The sequence below is a fragment of the Pyrus communis genome, chromosome 5 (genome assembly GCF_963583255.1).
Source record: "Pyrus communis chromosome 5, drPyrComm1.1, whole genome shotgun sequence".
Classification (NCBI taxonomy): Eukaryota; Viridiplantae; Streptophyta; class Magnoliopsida; order Rosales; family Rosaceae; genus Pyrus; species Pyrus communis.
This window is the reverse complement of record NC_084807.1, coordinates 23,390,013-23,405,800: the sequence shown is the minus strand read 5'-3', so window position 1 is coordinate 23,405,800 and position 15,788 is coordinate 23,390,013. Positions and strand designations below refer to the sequence as shown.

The window sequence follows — 15,788 nt, the reverse complement described above, 5'->3', positions numbered from 1 at the left end:
AGGATTGGAGGGCTGGCTACAAGCAGCTAGCCAGCCAACCCGGGGCTGGCCAGAAAATTCAGTTTTCATGTCGGTTATAACCTACAGGAATGCTTAAGAAAAAAAATTCAAATGCAACTGCTAGCTGACGTCAACTAGCCGTTGCATTTGAATTTTTTTTTTTTTTTTAGTTTCATTATTTTTTTTTTATTTACAAAATTTTTCCTATAACTTCTATTTTTAATAATTTTTTTTAAATTATATTTTTTCCTATAACTTTTATTTTACAAAATTTGTTTCATTTTTTTTTTAAATTCCATTTTTTCCTATAACTTCTATTTCACATAGTTGCTTTATTTTATTTTAAATTCTATTTTTATCCTATAACTTCTATTTCACAAAATTTGTTTCATATTTTTTTTAAATTATATTTTTTTTCCTATAACTTCCTAAGCCATTATTGACACACCCCGACCCAGAAAGTCCACTTGGACCCTGAATCGAGCTGTGCTGGCTGTCACCTGGAAGGTGACGAAGCCATAAAATGTGATAGTGCATAAAAAGTGAATAAATTTGAATCTAAAAGTGTCTAAGTACCAAAGTGCGCTACGAGTGGGAGCGAACCCATTTCACACGCGATGTCAGAGCATAAGTAAGGTACAGTAGTGTGGGTAAGAATCATACCCTCAGAAATATCCATTAATACTAAGATTCACCATAGATTCTTGTCGATACAAACTCAGCAGCTAAAACCTGGAGGGCACCAAACAGAAGGTGTGAGTAAGCAATAAAACCAAGCTTCCCAAAGTTACTATCTCTCAAAAAGTAATGCCCCTAAATATAAAACCCGTATCGTTTTCCATAAGATAGTACAACATATATACATATATCCCAACCATACTCAGAAATGACCAAAACCACGGTTTGCCATCAAATCCACCATACATTAATAAGTAGGCCAAATGGACTAAATCAATACAAAGTAATATATCAGTCAGAGTCATCTAAAATGACATGTACAACTTATCCGTATCTCATCAATCATGGCTAGCATATAAGTCGGAGTCACCTATAGTGACCTGTACGACTTATCCATATCTCATCAATCCTGGCTAGCATATAAGTCGGAGTCACCTCTAGTGACCTGTACGACTTATCCATATCTCATCAATCATGGCTAGCATATAAGTCGGAGTCACCTATAGTGACCTGTACGACTTACCTATATCTCATCAATCCTGGCTAGCATATAAGTCGGAGTCACGACTTATCTATATCTCATCAATCCTGGCTAGCATATAAGTCGGAGTCACGACTTATCTATATCTCATCAATCCTGGCTAGCATATAAGTCGGAGTCACCTCTAGTGACCTGTACGACTTATCTATATCTCATCAATCCTGGCTAGCATATAGCTCAATAAGTATACCTGCACACGAGTCCGAACCACCTAAAGTGGTCTGTACAACAGGACTGGGTGTAAATAAATACATTCAAGTGCTACGATCACGTGAAGACTGGGCGAATAATCGCGGGTCACCTACAAGTCGGAACCACCTAAAGTGGTCTGTACGACAGGACTGTGCACCTACCTTGGATCCAAGGCGAGCATAAGGTGCGGGAGGTGAACATCACGTGAAGGACTGTGCCCTGGCCACGGGCGGGAGCACTAACACCAAGGTGCAGGTTTATGAGCTCTTAATGCATCTCAATATAACATGTGCAACTCATGGCAACCAGTACGACCGTATCGAAATTGCCTAATTCATAACTGTAGTCATGCTATGACGCAATCGATTCAACTAGTACCATAAACTCACCTGAACTTACCTGGGTGTCCTGAGTTCACCTTTGCACTTGAAAGCATTCCCAATAATTATATGCAAGTAATATACATATGGATATATAATGATGCAATCTACTACTCAACCATGTCGTAGCATTTTCAATTATAAACAATATAGTGTGAAGTGTACAATCAATAACGCCCTACTCTCAAACTACTTATTTTCAAGGATAATTATCCATGACAATCCAATTAACTCTAATTTAACTAACTAATTCACAAAACTAAAACTTGTCTTTACCAATTTCCTTCGCATTACTCAATTTCCCAAGCAAGGTTTTTGTCTCAAATATTTTATGGCTGCATCTAACGTCTCGTTAGACTGCCTACGTACCCTAAACAGGGATCAAGCCATTCGTAGTTCACATTGTACTTCAAGCATTCACAATAATTATATATGAAAGTAATATGCCTAATCAATTTAAAGGTGTCGATAGAACTCTCAATAATAAGTACGATAAAAATGAAAAGATGCACTCACCTGGAGTCCACGCTATGATTCTCTAGTGCACGCATCGAGGCATCCTGAATGATTGGTCCCTGTGACCAATTATCAAATCACATCTCAGAACTCTTATCCGTAGAATATGTAATTCGCATAAAACACAACCTCAACGACATTCTAAAATAGTTTGAGACCCATTGACCACAAGTCAACCGTCGATCTTTGATCGACGGTAGGGTTTACAACCCTGTATAACCTGACCCGGAAGATCCGCATGTCAGATTTCCAATCCGCAACTTCCAACGATCCACAATATGTTTCTAGAATAACATATTAAAATTTCATTACGATCCAACGGTCAGATCTCCGCCAATTGCCTAAAACAAGTGGCCGTGAACATTTATTTTACTAACTTACAAATCCAATTCGGAAATATCCGTACATCGGATTCCCGATCCATAAATTCCTATGATCTTTAAATATTACGTATTATAATGTACCCAAGTTTGGTGACGATCCAACGGTCGGATCGTCGATTCACATTTTCATCAAGCAATGTATCGTAACGAATTTAGGTTCCAACGATCAACCTATGTCATTCTAATAACAAAACTGAATTCAAGACATTCGACATAGCCTAAAAATAGCATTGGCGGCCCACTGGCCACGCGCCGCCGCGGGTGGCGGTCGGCCGCCCCGACTCGCCGGAAAATCCAACTATTTCCAAAAATTCTCAAACTTCACAGAAATGAAGATCTCAGTGAGTGGAGCAACTTTCATACCTGCCACGAAGTCCAAAAGTGGACGGAAGATGGTCAATTTTGCCCACGAAGCCGGCGGGTGCCTAAAACTTCCCGACGTCGATTCGTCGTCTACGGTGGTCCAACGGGGTCAAGGTTGGTTGGGTTTTGCTCCTGGGATGATGGGCTACAAAGCCCAAGTGGTGGCATCGGCCATTGCTTTGCCAATTTGCCGGAAAATCGAAAAGGGTGGCCGGAGCACCATTGATTTTCGTCAACTTTCGTGGCCTCAAACCTCCACATCCCATGGTTAATCAAGGTGGTTCTTGGGTGGGTTTTGTAGAGGGGAATGAGAGCTTCAAGATGGTGGTGGTGGCATCGAAAAACTCCACCGGAGTTGGCCGGAATCGGCCCTGGAAAATGGGTGGTCGCGAGTGGGAAAACCCACGGGAAAAGCTGGGATTTTTTTTTTTTTTTTTTTTTTTTTTTTTCTTTCTTTCCTTTTTCTGATTGGGCTTCACCTTAAATAATCAATTTCTAACGTCCGTAACTATACCGTTATAATCCGGACTCGCAAACGGCTTTCGCCTATGCGTTCACATCCACGAGTATTACGAGAATATGTTAAAAGAATAAGTCATACGTCTCTCTAGACGATGGTCAATAGAAGTCAAAGTCCTTGCCTCTAGGACAATTTCATAAATTCACGCTTTTAAAATAAAATAAAAACGTAAAATTTGGAACGGGTTGTCACAATTATACAAAATTTGTTTTAAATTATATTTTACAAAATTTGTTTGTTGTGCCTTACTTAAACTTCTTCATCACACTCCTCATCTTCTTGTCTCGTTTGTGCCCATTTTGCTTCCAATTTGGAATTGGATGAGGACCCCCAGTTGGAATCCGAAGAGAATCCAAAGTTGGAATTCATTGCAAACTTGAATTGAAAAATATTGAAGTGAAAGAGATTGAATTGAAATAGGTTGAATTCAAAGTTGTGTGAATTATAGCCCAATATCCACCCTATTTATAGCAGAAGAAAATTTCAAATCCAACGGCTAGCTGACGTCACTTAGCCGTTGGATTTGAATTTAAGTTGTAGTTTTTAAATAATAAATTATGTTTGGCCCTCGGTTGGAGACGGTTTTTTGTGGCAGGGCTAAAACGAGCCCTCTGGCCAGCCATCGGTTGGAGATGGCCTCAGAGGGTTCGTTTTAGCCCTCTGACGCTCCAAGATTCTCCAAAATATTAATATTTTAATGAACAGTACAGGGCCATATTTGCTTCCGTCTCCAACAAAGGGCCAGAGGGCTCGTTTTAGCGCTATCACAAAAAACTGTCTCCAACCGAGGGCCATAGGGTTAAACATAATTTATTATTTAAAAAACTACAACTTAAATGTTGTTTAAGTTTCATGTTATTAAATGTTTTTTTTTTAACAAATATGAAATACTATAAATGTTTTTAATAATTTGTTAAATGTTGTTAAAAACTACAAATTTTGTAAAATAAAAGTTATAGGAAAAAAATAGAATTTTAAAAAAATGAAAAATAGAAGTTATAGGAAAAATTTTGTAAAGAAAAAAAAATAATAAAACTGTAAAAAAAAAAAATTCAAATCAATCTTGTCGATTAAAACATAACCGATAGTAATACATTTATACTAAATAATATGAATGTATTCTTGTCGATTTTAACCGACAGGATTGATTTGAATTCTGGCCAGCCTCGGCAGCCAGCCCTCCAGCCCTCTAGCCCTCCCTGATTCCGTAGGGCCCTCTCAGATTCCACAGCCCTTTGGCCTAGCCCTCGGTTGGAGATGGTTTTCGGGCTATTTTTGACCTTCTGGCCCTCTGGACCCTTCGGTTATAGATGGCCTAAAAGACTACAACAAGTCACTCAGTAGTAGCCCCATGATCAAATCAGACGGTGAGAAAATTTTCCGTATTAATGCATATTTGTAGCATACTTCACCAATTACGAGCTACCAAGCACACTTCACCAATCACGAAGCTACTGAGCACCAGTCAACTCGTAGCCCCATAATCAAATCAGACGGTAAGAAAAATGTATGTATTCATACATGTTTGTACCATACTTTACCAATTTTGAGCTACCGAGCACCCTTCACCAATCACAAAGCTACCGAGTACCATTTAACTTCATACCTTCAAGGACCTACTAAAGGATTGGTGTTGGGACACCCCTACCGAATCACAATAGTTTCTCTCCAACCAAGAGGCCCATCACAACTCGACACGAGTCGAACATCAAAATAAAGCTCTTAGAGTCTCACATCGACCACGGATACAAGCCAAAGACTCTCCTCAACTACAAAAGAAGACATTTCTCCTACAATTAATCCCTAATGCTATTATTGTACTTAAACTCGTCATTAAAACTCACTAATGATGATTATGGTTGAACTTATGTATTGTGTAAACTCTTCACTGTTAATGAGAACTTATTTACCCCATGGACGTAGCCCAACTTAGGGTGAACCACGTAAATCCTGTGTTTGCTTCCATATCTCTATCTCTTTACATATTATCCTCATTAAGTGACCGGAGTAATCTTGCGAATGTCACAACATGACACTTTATATTGTTCCAAAATCTCATTGATTTTGTGCATCAACAATACCCAGTTGCACCGAATTGCCTTTGTTTCAAGACGGCAGTGAACTATGCTAAAGATCTTATTTGAAAAAAGTAAATATCCATTCACTTGCAGATATGGGTTTTGGGGAGTTCCACTTATTAGTAAATTATCTGCATGTCTATATGAATAGAGGACACAATTTGGGACAGAATAAAATATGATGAAATACATGCTATCATGCTACTAACAAAAAGAAGGATTAAATTAGGTCAAGCGTTCGAATATCTGCAATGTAACTGAAAATATAAATCATGCATGCTAACAATAGCGTTGTTATCAGCTGTCTACGACCAGCCTGTGGTTCTTGTTGTTCTATGGTATGTCATCAGTTTCGTTTAGGTCATCATACATCAACTTGCATGCTTCCGCATTCTGTTTAATGGACAATGATTACAAACCAAAGATCTCAGCCCTTTCAACATTTTGGTGAGTTGGGCTAAAAATTTTCCTCTTTAAGGCCTGATCTACCTATGTTGGGCCTATTTTGGGTTTGGAAAATTGAACTTAATTGTAGGGTAGTTCTATCTAAACACATTATTTTACCTCTCACATGCTTTCTACTAAATTTATGTTATTTGATTTTTTTTTTTCAATTCGTTTGATCTGGCAGGAGGGTGTATGAGAGGTAAAAAAAAAGAGGTGTGTGGATGGCACTATCCTAATTATATGGTTCTACTTCTTTAGGCTAATCGAAAGGCATCTACCTGCCAAACAACGTACGTGTATCGGTTTATGCCGAAGCATGTGATTGTAGCTTGTGACAACTCAAAAGTATGGATACAAATTGAGATTGGGTATGTGATTAGTGATTTTTTAGTGTTGTTCAAGGTATCTTGTACACATAGTTTTAGCCGTTAGACACACTATAACATATTCGTCACAATTGCATACTGTTGCGGAGAAACTAATACAATAACACACAATATGTATATTCTTTATGCTAAAATTGAAAGGTTGGTTTTTGTTAAAATGCAGGAAATAAACATGTTGGAATAATGGTAGGCTAGTCAATTTTCTTGTTCAAAGTTAGGCAAGTTAGGTTAGTCAAGCAAGTTAGGTAAGTTAGGCAAAATTAGGCTTATGATCTTTTTCTTCCCTATATATATGTTTCATCTTGTAATTGTTTATATCAAGCAAATATACATCAAAATTCAATATGGTATCAGAGCCAAGTCGGTCAGGGATCGTTCTTGGTAGAGCATTGGTTGTAAAGTCTCTTGAAATTTCGAGTATGCTCTGTGGTTGCAGTTTTGACTGATCTTCCACATCAGAAACGATTTCTTGAGATTATTGCTGGTGCAATCTTCCACGAGGTCAACCATTCTAGGCATGGCCTCTCATTCAAAATGGGAAAGTCCCAACCACCCGCTCTATCTCCACCACTCGGATCAACCTGGTGCAATCCTCGTACCATAACCATTGGTGGAAGACAACTACAACACATGGGTTCAATCCATGAGTATGGCCTTAACGGTCAAGAACAAACTTGGTTTTGTTGATGGGACGATCAACAAACCAAGTGAGGATAATTTTGAGGAGCTGCAGCAATGGAATCGCTGCAACAACTTGGTCAAGACATGGCTACTAGGCTCCATGTCAAAGGAGATTTCAGGGAGTGTCATCAACTACAAGGATGCTCGACAAATGTGGACCGATCTGCAAGAGAGGTTCTCACATGTGAATATAGTTCAGTTGTTCCATGTTGAGAACGAGATTCATGATTGCGTCCAAAGCAATATGAGTGTAAGTTCTTACTTCACTAAACTTAAAAGTTTATGGGATGAACGTGATACTTTGTGTTCCATTCCAGCATGCAGTTGTGGAACAAAGAATGAGATGAACTCATATGTTGAAACTCAGAAAACCATGAAGTTCCTTATGGGACTGAACGAATCGTATGCTACGGTTCGAAGCAATACTCTTCTTCTCGAACCACTGCCTACGGTGAACAAGGCATATGCATTGGTCCTTCGACATGAACCCCAGGCAGAGGTTTCCAATGGAAAAAGCACACAACTAGAAACTGCTATCTTTGCAGTGAAGAATCTGTCGCGAGAACCTACACCTGAAGACAAGGAGATGCGATGTGGAAAGTGCAATAAAACCAATCACATCACCAAAAATTGTCGTGCACATCTCAAGTGCACTTTTTGCGGATGGAAAGGCCACACCTTCGATTTCTGTCGAAAACGGAAAGCAGCCACAGAGACCGAATCCAATCGTCTCTTTTCTTCAAAGGGCAATCAAGTTTCACAAAGTAACAAGCAAGAGACAGTGCCTAATTTCCCGTTCTCTCAGGAGGACTGCAAGCAAATCCTTCAGATGTTGAACAAGAACAAATCATCATTTGCCAATCAAGTCAGTAATCCTCCTAGTCATGAAGAACTTTCAGGTAAAGCCTTCTCTTTTCCATGTAAAGGAACCAGAAGTATTTGGATCCTGGACAGTGGTGCCACGGATCACATAGTTTGCAGTCCTAGTCTCCTTACACACTCACGAGCTGTTGAAAATCATACAGTTGAACTGCCAGATGGTTCCGTTGCCAAAGTCACTCACATTGGACAAGTTGTTTTCTCTCATAATCTTATCCTTGAAAATGTCCTATGTGTGCCGTTCTTTAGGTTGAATTTAATATCTATCAGTAGACTAACCTATGATTCCTTATATGTCACCATTTTCTTCACCCAATTTTGTGTCATTCAGGACCTTCGCTCGGGGAAGATGATCGGGACAGGAACTGAAAGGGATGGACTTTACTACCTCAACCCATCAAAGAAAGGAACATGCAACAATATTCAAACCGTCTCACCAAAGCTTTGGCACCAACGCCTAGGACACCCATCTCATAAAGCCACTTCGTTATTACCTTTATTTAACAATAGGGCTTGTGATTTGGAAAAATGTTTAATTTGCCCATTGGCCAAACAAACAAGATCACCCTTTCCTTTGAGCTCTATTTCTACCAAATCATGTTTTGAATTATTGCATATTGATATTTGGGGTGGTTATCAAGTTGCTTCTATTTCAGGTGCCAAGTATTTCCTTACCATCGTAGATGACTACACTAGAAGCACTTGGGTTTATTTGATGAAACATAAATCTGACACAAAAGACATTTTAGTCGGATTCATTCAAATGATTGAGACTCAATTCAATACCAGAGTTCAAATCATACGAAGTGACAATGGCCCTGAGTTTAAGCTTGAGCAATTTTATGCTCTCAAAGGCATCATACATCAATCTAGTTGTGTCAACACACCACAACAAAATGGTGTTGCCGAACGTAAACACCGACATTTGCTCAATGTTGCTCGGGCTTTGCTCTTTCAAGCTTGTTTGCCAAAACGTTTTTGGGGGGATGCAATCTTAACCTCAGCTTACCTCATCAATAGAACACCCACTCCACTTCTCCAAGGTAAAACACCTTACGAAAAACTGTTTCACAAAGCACCTAACTATTCCCATTTAAAGGTTTTCGGTAGTTTATGTTTTGCTTCTACACAAGCCCAAAGGCCCTCTAAATTCGACCCCCGTGCAATCCAATGCATTTTTCTTGGGTATCCTTATGGTCAAAAGGGTTATAAATTGTTTGATATAAAACACAATAAGACTTTTGTTTCTAGGGATGTTGTTTTTTTTTAAAATCATTTTCCATTCCAAAATCATACCACTTCCGCTGCCCCGTCTCCATCAAACATTACACCATCATCCATCATGTTTGACTTGACCTCTCCCATTGAGTCGCACTCAAGCCTTGCACCCGAAGACATAAACACCACCTCTCCCACACTTACCGACATCACACCACTCTCATCTCCTTTACCTACTACAACTCCACCACCAGATACCTTATCAACACCTTCACCACTCTTCCCCACCTCCACATACCCTACACATACTCTACACTCTTCACCACCTCCAACCACTCCATCACCAGACCAACCACCTCCACTCCGTCGTAGCACTCGACCGACCAAAACTTCCACATTTTTGCAGGACTTTCATGTTGAGGTGGCCCTCCCTTCCCGTGTTGCTCCCACATCTTCCACAAGCATGGTCCAGTCATCAGGTACATCTCACCCCATATCTCATTATTTATCTTATGACCATGTATCCCCCACTCACAAAACCTTTCTCACCACCCTCACCATTATCAAAGAACCCACCAGTTTTTCGCAGGCTGTTCAGGATCCAAAATGGCGTGACGCCATGCAAAAAGAGATTGTTGCCCTTCATGACAATCGCACTTGGACTCTTGTGCCCTTACCACCTCACAAACATCCCATCGGTTGCAAATGGATCTATAAGGTGAAGCTTAAACCTGACGCTAGTGTTGAACGCTACAAAGCTCGTCTCGTTGCTAAAGGCTACAGTCAAATTGAGGGGCTTGATTATCGGGAAACTTTTGCTCCAATTGCCAAGCTCACCACCGTCCGCGTCCTCCTGAGTATTGCCTCCATACGAGGCTGGCATCTTCATCAACTTGATGTGAACAACGCATTCTTGCATGGTGACTTATACGAGGAGGTTTATATGTTCCTGCCTCCTGGGTTCGGACGAAAGGGGGAGACACGAGTATGCAAATTACACAAATCCATTTATGGTTTAAAACAGGCCTCGAGACAATGGTTTATCAAGCTGTCTAGTGCTCTCAAGACTGCTGGTTTTCATCAATCATGGTCAGATTACTCATTGTTCGTCCGAAACCGTCAAGGCAGTTTCATGGCATTACTTGTGTATGTTGATGACGTGATACTTGCAGGTAACAATTTGAGAGAAATTGAAGAGACTAAACTCTTCCTTTCCCAACATTTTAAACTAAAGGATTTGGGAAAACTCAAATACTTTTTGGGGATAGAAGTTGCAAGATCTAAACAAGGGATTGCCTTGTGCCAACGCAAATATGCGTTGGAGATACTAGAAGATGCTGGGTTCCTTGGTGCGAAGCCCTCACGATTACCAATGGAACCAAACCTGTCCCTTACACAAACTGATGGGACGCTCCTACATGATCCTTCTTCATACAGGCAACTCGTAGGGAGGCTGATTTACTTAACCATCACGCGACCTGACCTGACTTATGTGGTTAATATGTTGAGCCAATTCATGGACAAGCCACGACAACCACACCTTGAAGCGGTGCATAAGGTTCTCAGGTACATCAAACAATCTCCTGGACAGGGAATTCTTTTGCCTTCTACAGGTTCACTACAACTACAAGCCTTTTGTGATGCTGATTGGGCTCGGTGTAAAGACACTAGAAGGTCAATAACCGGTTATTGTATCTTCCTTGGACAAGCACCGATATCTTGGAAAACGAAGAAACAAAACACAATATCTCGTTCCAGTGCAGAGGCAGAATACCGTTCTATGGCTACTACTTGTTGTGAAGTTATATGGCTAAGAAACATTTTGAAGGACTTGCAAGTAAATCATGCACAACCAGTCACAATGTTTTGTGATAATCAAGCTGCCATGCACATTGCTTCGAACCCAGTGTTTCATGAACGAACGAAGCATATAGAGATAGACTGTCACTTGGTACGTGAGAAGATTCAAATGGGAATGGTGCAAACAGCTTACATACGGACCTCGAATCAACCTGCAGACTTGTTCACCAAACCACTAAGCTCGGCACAATTTGAGGTCTTAATTAGCAAGTTGGGTGTCATCGACATTCACACTCCAACTTGAGGGGGAGTGTTAAAATGCAGGAAATAAACATGTTGGAATAATGGTAGGCTAGTCAATTTTCTTGTTCAAAGTTAGGCAAGTTAGGTTAGTCAAGCAAGTTAGGTAAGTTAGGCAAAATTAGGCTTATGATCTTTTTCTTCCCTATATATATGTTTCATCTTGTAATTGTTTATATCAAGCAAATATACATCAAAATTCAATAGTTTTCATCATCTATTCAAAACAACCTTAACTAACTTGGAGCAGAAATCTTCCTTGTCAATATGATAAAGCGAATTAACCTTGATTAGCAGCATATATACTTGATTGCACGAAAGCCGGAGACGGCAAATGGCTAGATTGGTTAACCTACTTTGAATTGGTTTTTCTTGCAAGCTTTGCTAATTGCTTTGCATATATGCATGTGTTGCTTGATTTAAGGATCAATGGGAGATTTTACCCAATTCATTTTAACAAGTGATTCGACTTTCTGTAGGAGATCTATTAGGTATGACCCACGCGAATTTGATATGTTTTCCTTATTGATTACGATCTTATTTGATTTGTTAACATATTAATCAACACAAAAACTTGACATTGAAGATATTAAAGATTTGTTAAATACCATTGCCGAACAATTTCCAAGGATATGAATCATCTCGCTTTTACTTGACTTTTAACGAAAGTTAGCTTTCCTTAACTCACATCTTGAAGTTCAACCTTATCTTGTTTACACCGATCATAGAAGAAAATTTTTTGTTTGGTGATACATGGACGCGCATGAACAAATGCGGATGCACACTGGGACTAAGGTGGACCCAGACCATTCAGAGTACGGGAAATAAGCACGTTAAGGTCTTTAGGGAACCCTCCAAATGTTTAGTATGAGTTTCTTTGTGTTCTCCAAATATTTAATGTAATGTCTGCTAAGCATATATCGGCAGCACTTTACAAGTTGCGTCAACAACACTCGACAAACGATCTTGATAACACTCATCAGATTGCTTCAACAAAAATCAATATATGTTGACATATCCACAACATAATTCGACTGACACAAAACCAACAAGTGTTAATTTGATAAAATGCATCCATGGATAAACTAAAATTTATTTGAGCTATTAGCGCTATATTTCTGTCTCAAAAATTTGGACCTTTAACATAGAAACCCCAAGTTTCAAATTCTAAATCTGCCACGGGCCATGAAAGTCAAATATTGTCAAAACGAAGTATATGAGATATTCCACTCGTTGTTATGCAATTTTTGTATTGGATACGAACGAAAACCTCCACTCATGCGACGTAAGTATGATTAATGGATGTCGTTTTGCTATTATTCTCCCCCATTTTCCAAGGCAATTGTAAACCTACATCTATGAGATCTTTGTACTATGTCCATGTAAACTGTATAACAAAATCTTCATTTTTTTTTTTTTGAGTACATTGATATTTTTATACTAGGGGGACGGGGAGTTCAGCTAAGCCACACAATGGGCAACCTAATTTGGTATTGAATTCGATATCAACGAAATTCGAGCCTAAGACCTTTCACTTCTAAACGAAGAGGAATACAACCAAACTATAATACTGAGTGGCACGAAGGAAATTCGTACAATGTTCTTAATGGGGAAAGAAGAAGCTCCGTTGATTCTATTAAGAACAAGGAAATGCCATACAAAACTATATACATCAAAATCTAAACCGTGGAAAAAACCAAAAAAGACAACCGAAACCGAAATTTCGCAGAAATTTCCTCATCAGACGGCTATATTGGGTAATTGGAGTCTTAATTCCCCTTGCAACATGAACGTGGGGTGACCAAACCATTGTTACACAACTCTTTGCAAGCCTTATATACGAAGATTGATCGAACAACATGAACACTAATCACGTACGTTGTAAAATGTTAAAAGTAAGTGACCTAATTAAAGGCACCAAGTCAGACCTACTGTTAGGTGTGTACAGATGGACTTTTTGAATCACAAATTAAACGTCCACGTCACAAAGTTGTTGGGGTTAAGTAATCCATCTTTTGTGTGTATTTACATGGCGTATAATACTTTTTTCGTTGCAGCTACATCCACCTCAAAAACGCAAACGCAAAAGCAAAGAGATCGAATTAGAGTGAGAAAGACTGATCACAAAAGTTCTTATAAAGTAATTAGGGTTGTTGTAAACTGATAAACCGATTCATTCCTACATTGTTCTAACCAGTCAAATCCTCATAACCCAAGCCAAATATAGTACTTATAACCACGTGATCCTTAGCTTAATTAATCCCAAACCGAGAAGAACAAGAAAGCCAAGAAAAACAAATGCAAACAATTACTAGCTCAATGGAATCTATCGTCTCGGAGCTCGAAGGAACACTTCTAAGGGATCCTGACCCCTTCTCCTACTTCATGTTGGTAGCATTTGAGGCGTCAGGTTTGATACGGTTTGCCGCCTTGTTAATGATGTGGCCGGTTATTCGGTTTCTGGAGATGATAGGTATGGAGGAAGCCGGGCATAGGCTGATGATTTTTGTGGCTGTTTTTGGTATTCCAGAATCAGAGATTGAGTCCGTGGCTAGGGCGGTTTTGCCAAAGTTTTACATGGATGATTTAGATATGGAGGCTTGGAAAGTGTTTAGCTCATATGATAGAAGAGTTGTGGTGACGAAGATGCCAAGGATTATGGTGGAGAGGTTTGTTAAGGAGCATTTGAGAGCTGATGAAGTTATTGGTAGTGAGCTTGTTGTAAACCGATTTGGGTTTGCAACCGGCTTTGTTAAAGGTGAAGTTAACATATACAACCGAGTGGCCAATCTGTTTGTGGATGAGGAACAACCGACGTTAGGGTTGGGACGGACTTCATCATCTGTTTCTTCATTTTTATCCTTATGCAAGGTACGTACATACATACATACATATGTATGTATGTATAAGAGAAATGAATAGCATTATTAACAACTGATGTGACACATTACAAATATAGGATCTGAACCATCCGTTTTATTCATTATCAACTTAAGTAGCACATAACATAATGGTGCATGCTAACTAATTAAGTAATTCAGTAAATTAATTATGCCTGCATGGCTTGTCTCTGCAGAAAGAAATCCACCCACCATTTATGATCACCAACAAAAAGCATGATGAGCAGCAAGTCCTCAGGCCGCTCCCAGTGATCTTCCATGATGGTCGACTAGTCAAGCGCCCTACGCCCACAACCGCCCTCTTAATCCTCCTATGGATGCCCCTAGGCATCTCACTTGCCTTCATTCGCTTATTCATGGGACTGATATTGCCGATGAGGGCTATACCCTACATGTCTCAACTATTTGGGGGCAAAGTCATTGTGAAAGGCAAACCCCCACCGCCCTTCTCCGGTGGAAACTCGGGCGTGCTATTCGTCTGCACTCACCGAACCCTAATGGATCCCGTTATACTCTCCACCATACTTAAACGTAGAATTCCAGCAGTCACATACTCTATCTCTCGACTATCAGAGCTCTTATCCCCAATCCCCACCGTTCGATTAACTCGTGTTCGGCATGTCGATGCTGAAAGAATCAAGCGTGAACTAACCAAAGGGGACTTGGTGGTTTGCCCCGAAGGAACGACGTGTCGTGAACCTTTTCTTTTGAGGTTTAGTGCACTCTTTGCTGAGCTTACAAACCGAATCGTCCCGGTGGCCATGAACTACAGGGTAGGGTTTTTCCATGCGACGACAGCCAAGGGCTGGAAAGCTTTGGACCCCATATTCTTCTTCATGAACCCTAGGCCAGTTTACGAAGTTACGTTCTTGAACCAGTTGCCTGTGGAAGCCACGTGTTCGTCTGGAAAAAGCCCTCATGATGTTGCAAATTACGTGCAAAGAATCTTGGCCTCCACGTTAGGGTTTGAGTGCACCAACTTCACAAGGAAGGACAAGTACAAAGTGCTTGCAGGGAATGATGGTACCGTTTCGTATACTTCGTTTGTCGATCAGTTTAAGAAGATGGTGAGCATCTTTAACCCTAAGACAATGAAAGAATAAGATTTCGTTGTTTCTAGGACCGCCGTACGTGGATGTACAAATGAATATTAATTTCGTCGGGGTTAATATGTAATTTTATTTTTTATATTTGGTTAATTAATTATTATTTCTTGAATTGTTCAATAAGGTATATGATTGTAAATGCTGATCATTTTGTTTTTAACTGATTTTGGGATTTTTTTTAATTGTTAATTAAAGTATATGATGATTTTGTTTGGGTGTCAATTAACCATGTGCTTACTTTGGGTTTTTTGTTGTAATTAACCTCTTTGATAAGGTGTTTGGTTGCCAATTTCTCTTTTTTCTATTTTCAACTTGTTTGGGACGAAGGCTGTGTTGTAGAATGAATCTCACATTGATGGGATAAGGGACTTTGCAGGGACTTATAAGTAAGTTAAGTTACTCTATATATTGTCAATTGGT

The 15,788-nt window shown here is 39.6% G+C and overlaps 2 protein-coding genes across 2 annotated transcripts; both read left to right on the top strand.

Moving 5' to 3' along the window:
- Window positions 1-6,822: 6,822 nt before the first annotated feature.
- On the top strand, window positions 6,823-9,216 carry LOC137735760 (uncharacterized). Its single transcript, XM_068475204.1, has 2 exons — window positions 6,823-8,064; window positions 8,376-9,216. Exons 1-2 carry the CDS (start codon window positions 7,128-7,130, stop codon window positions 8,411-8,413), a joined length of 975 nt encoding a protein of 324 aa, XP_068331305.1. The 5' UTR covers window positions 6,823-7,127; the 3' UTR covers window positions 8,414-9,216.
- Window positions 9,217-13,554: 4,338 nt separating this feature from the next.
- On the top strand, window positions 13,555-15,486 carry LOC137735706 (glycerol-3-phosphate acyltransferase 5-like). Its single transcript, XM_068475149.1, has 2 exons — window positions 13,555-14,233; window positions 14,439-15,486. The coding sequence occupies exons 1-2, from the start codon at window positions 13,661-13,663 to the stop codon at window positions 15,363-15,365; spliced, it is 1,500 nt and encodes a 499-aa protein (XP_068331250.1). The 5' UTR covers window positions 13,555-13,660; the 3' UTR covers window positions 15,366-15,486.
- The last annotated feature ends 302 nt before the right edge of the window (window positions 15,487-15,788 follow it).

Coding starts and splice junctions, on each gene's coding strand:
- LOC137735760 (XM_068475204.1), top strand. CDS start 7,128: ATGAGTATGGCCTTAACGGTCAAGAACAAACTTGGTTTTGTTGATGGG. Junction 8,065..8,375: donor TAGTCATGAAGAACTTTCAG/GTAAAGCCTTCT, acceptor TGTGTCATTCAG/GACCTTCGCTCGGGGAAGAT.
- LOC137735706 (XM_068475149.1), top strand. CDS start 13,661: ATGCAAACAATTACTAGCTCAATGGAATCTATCGTCTCGGAGCTCGAA. Junction 14,234..14,438: donor CATTTTTATCCTTATGCAAG/GTACGTACATAC, acceptor TTGTCTCTGCAG/AAAGAAATCCACCCACCATT.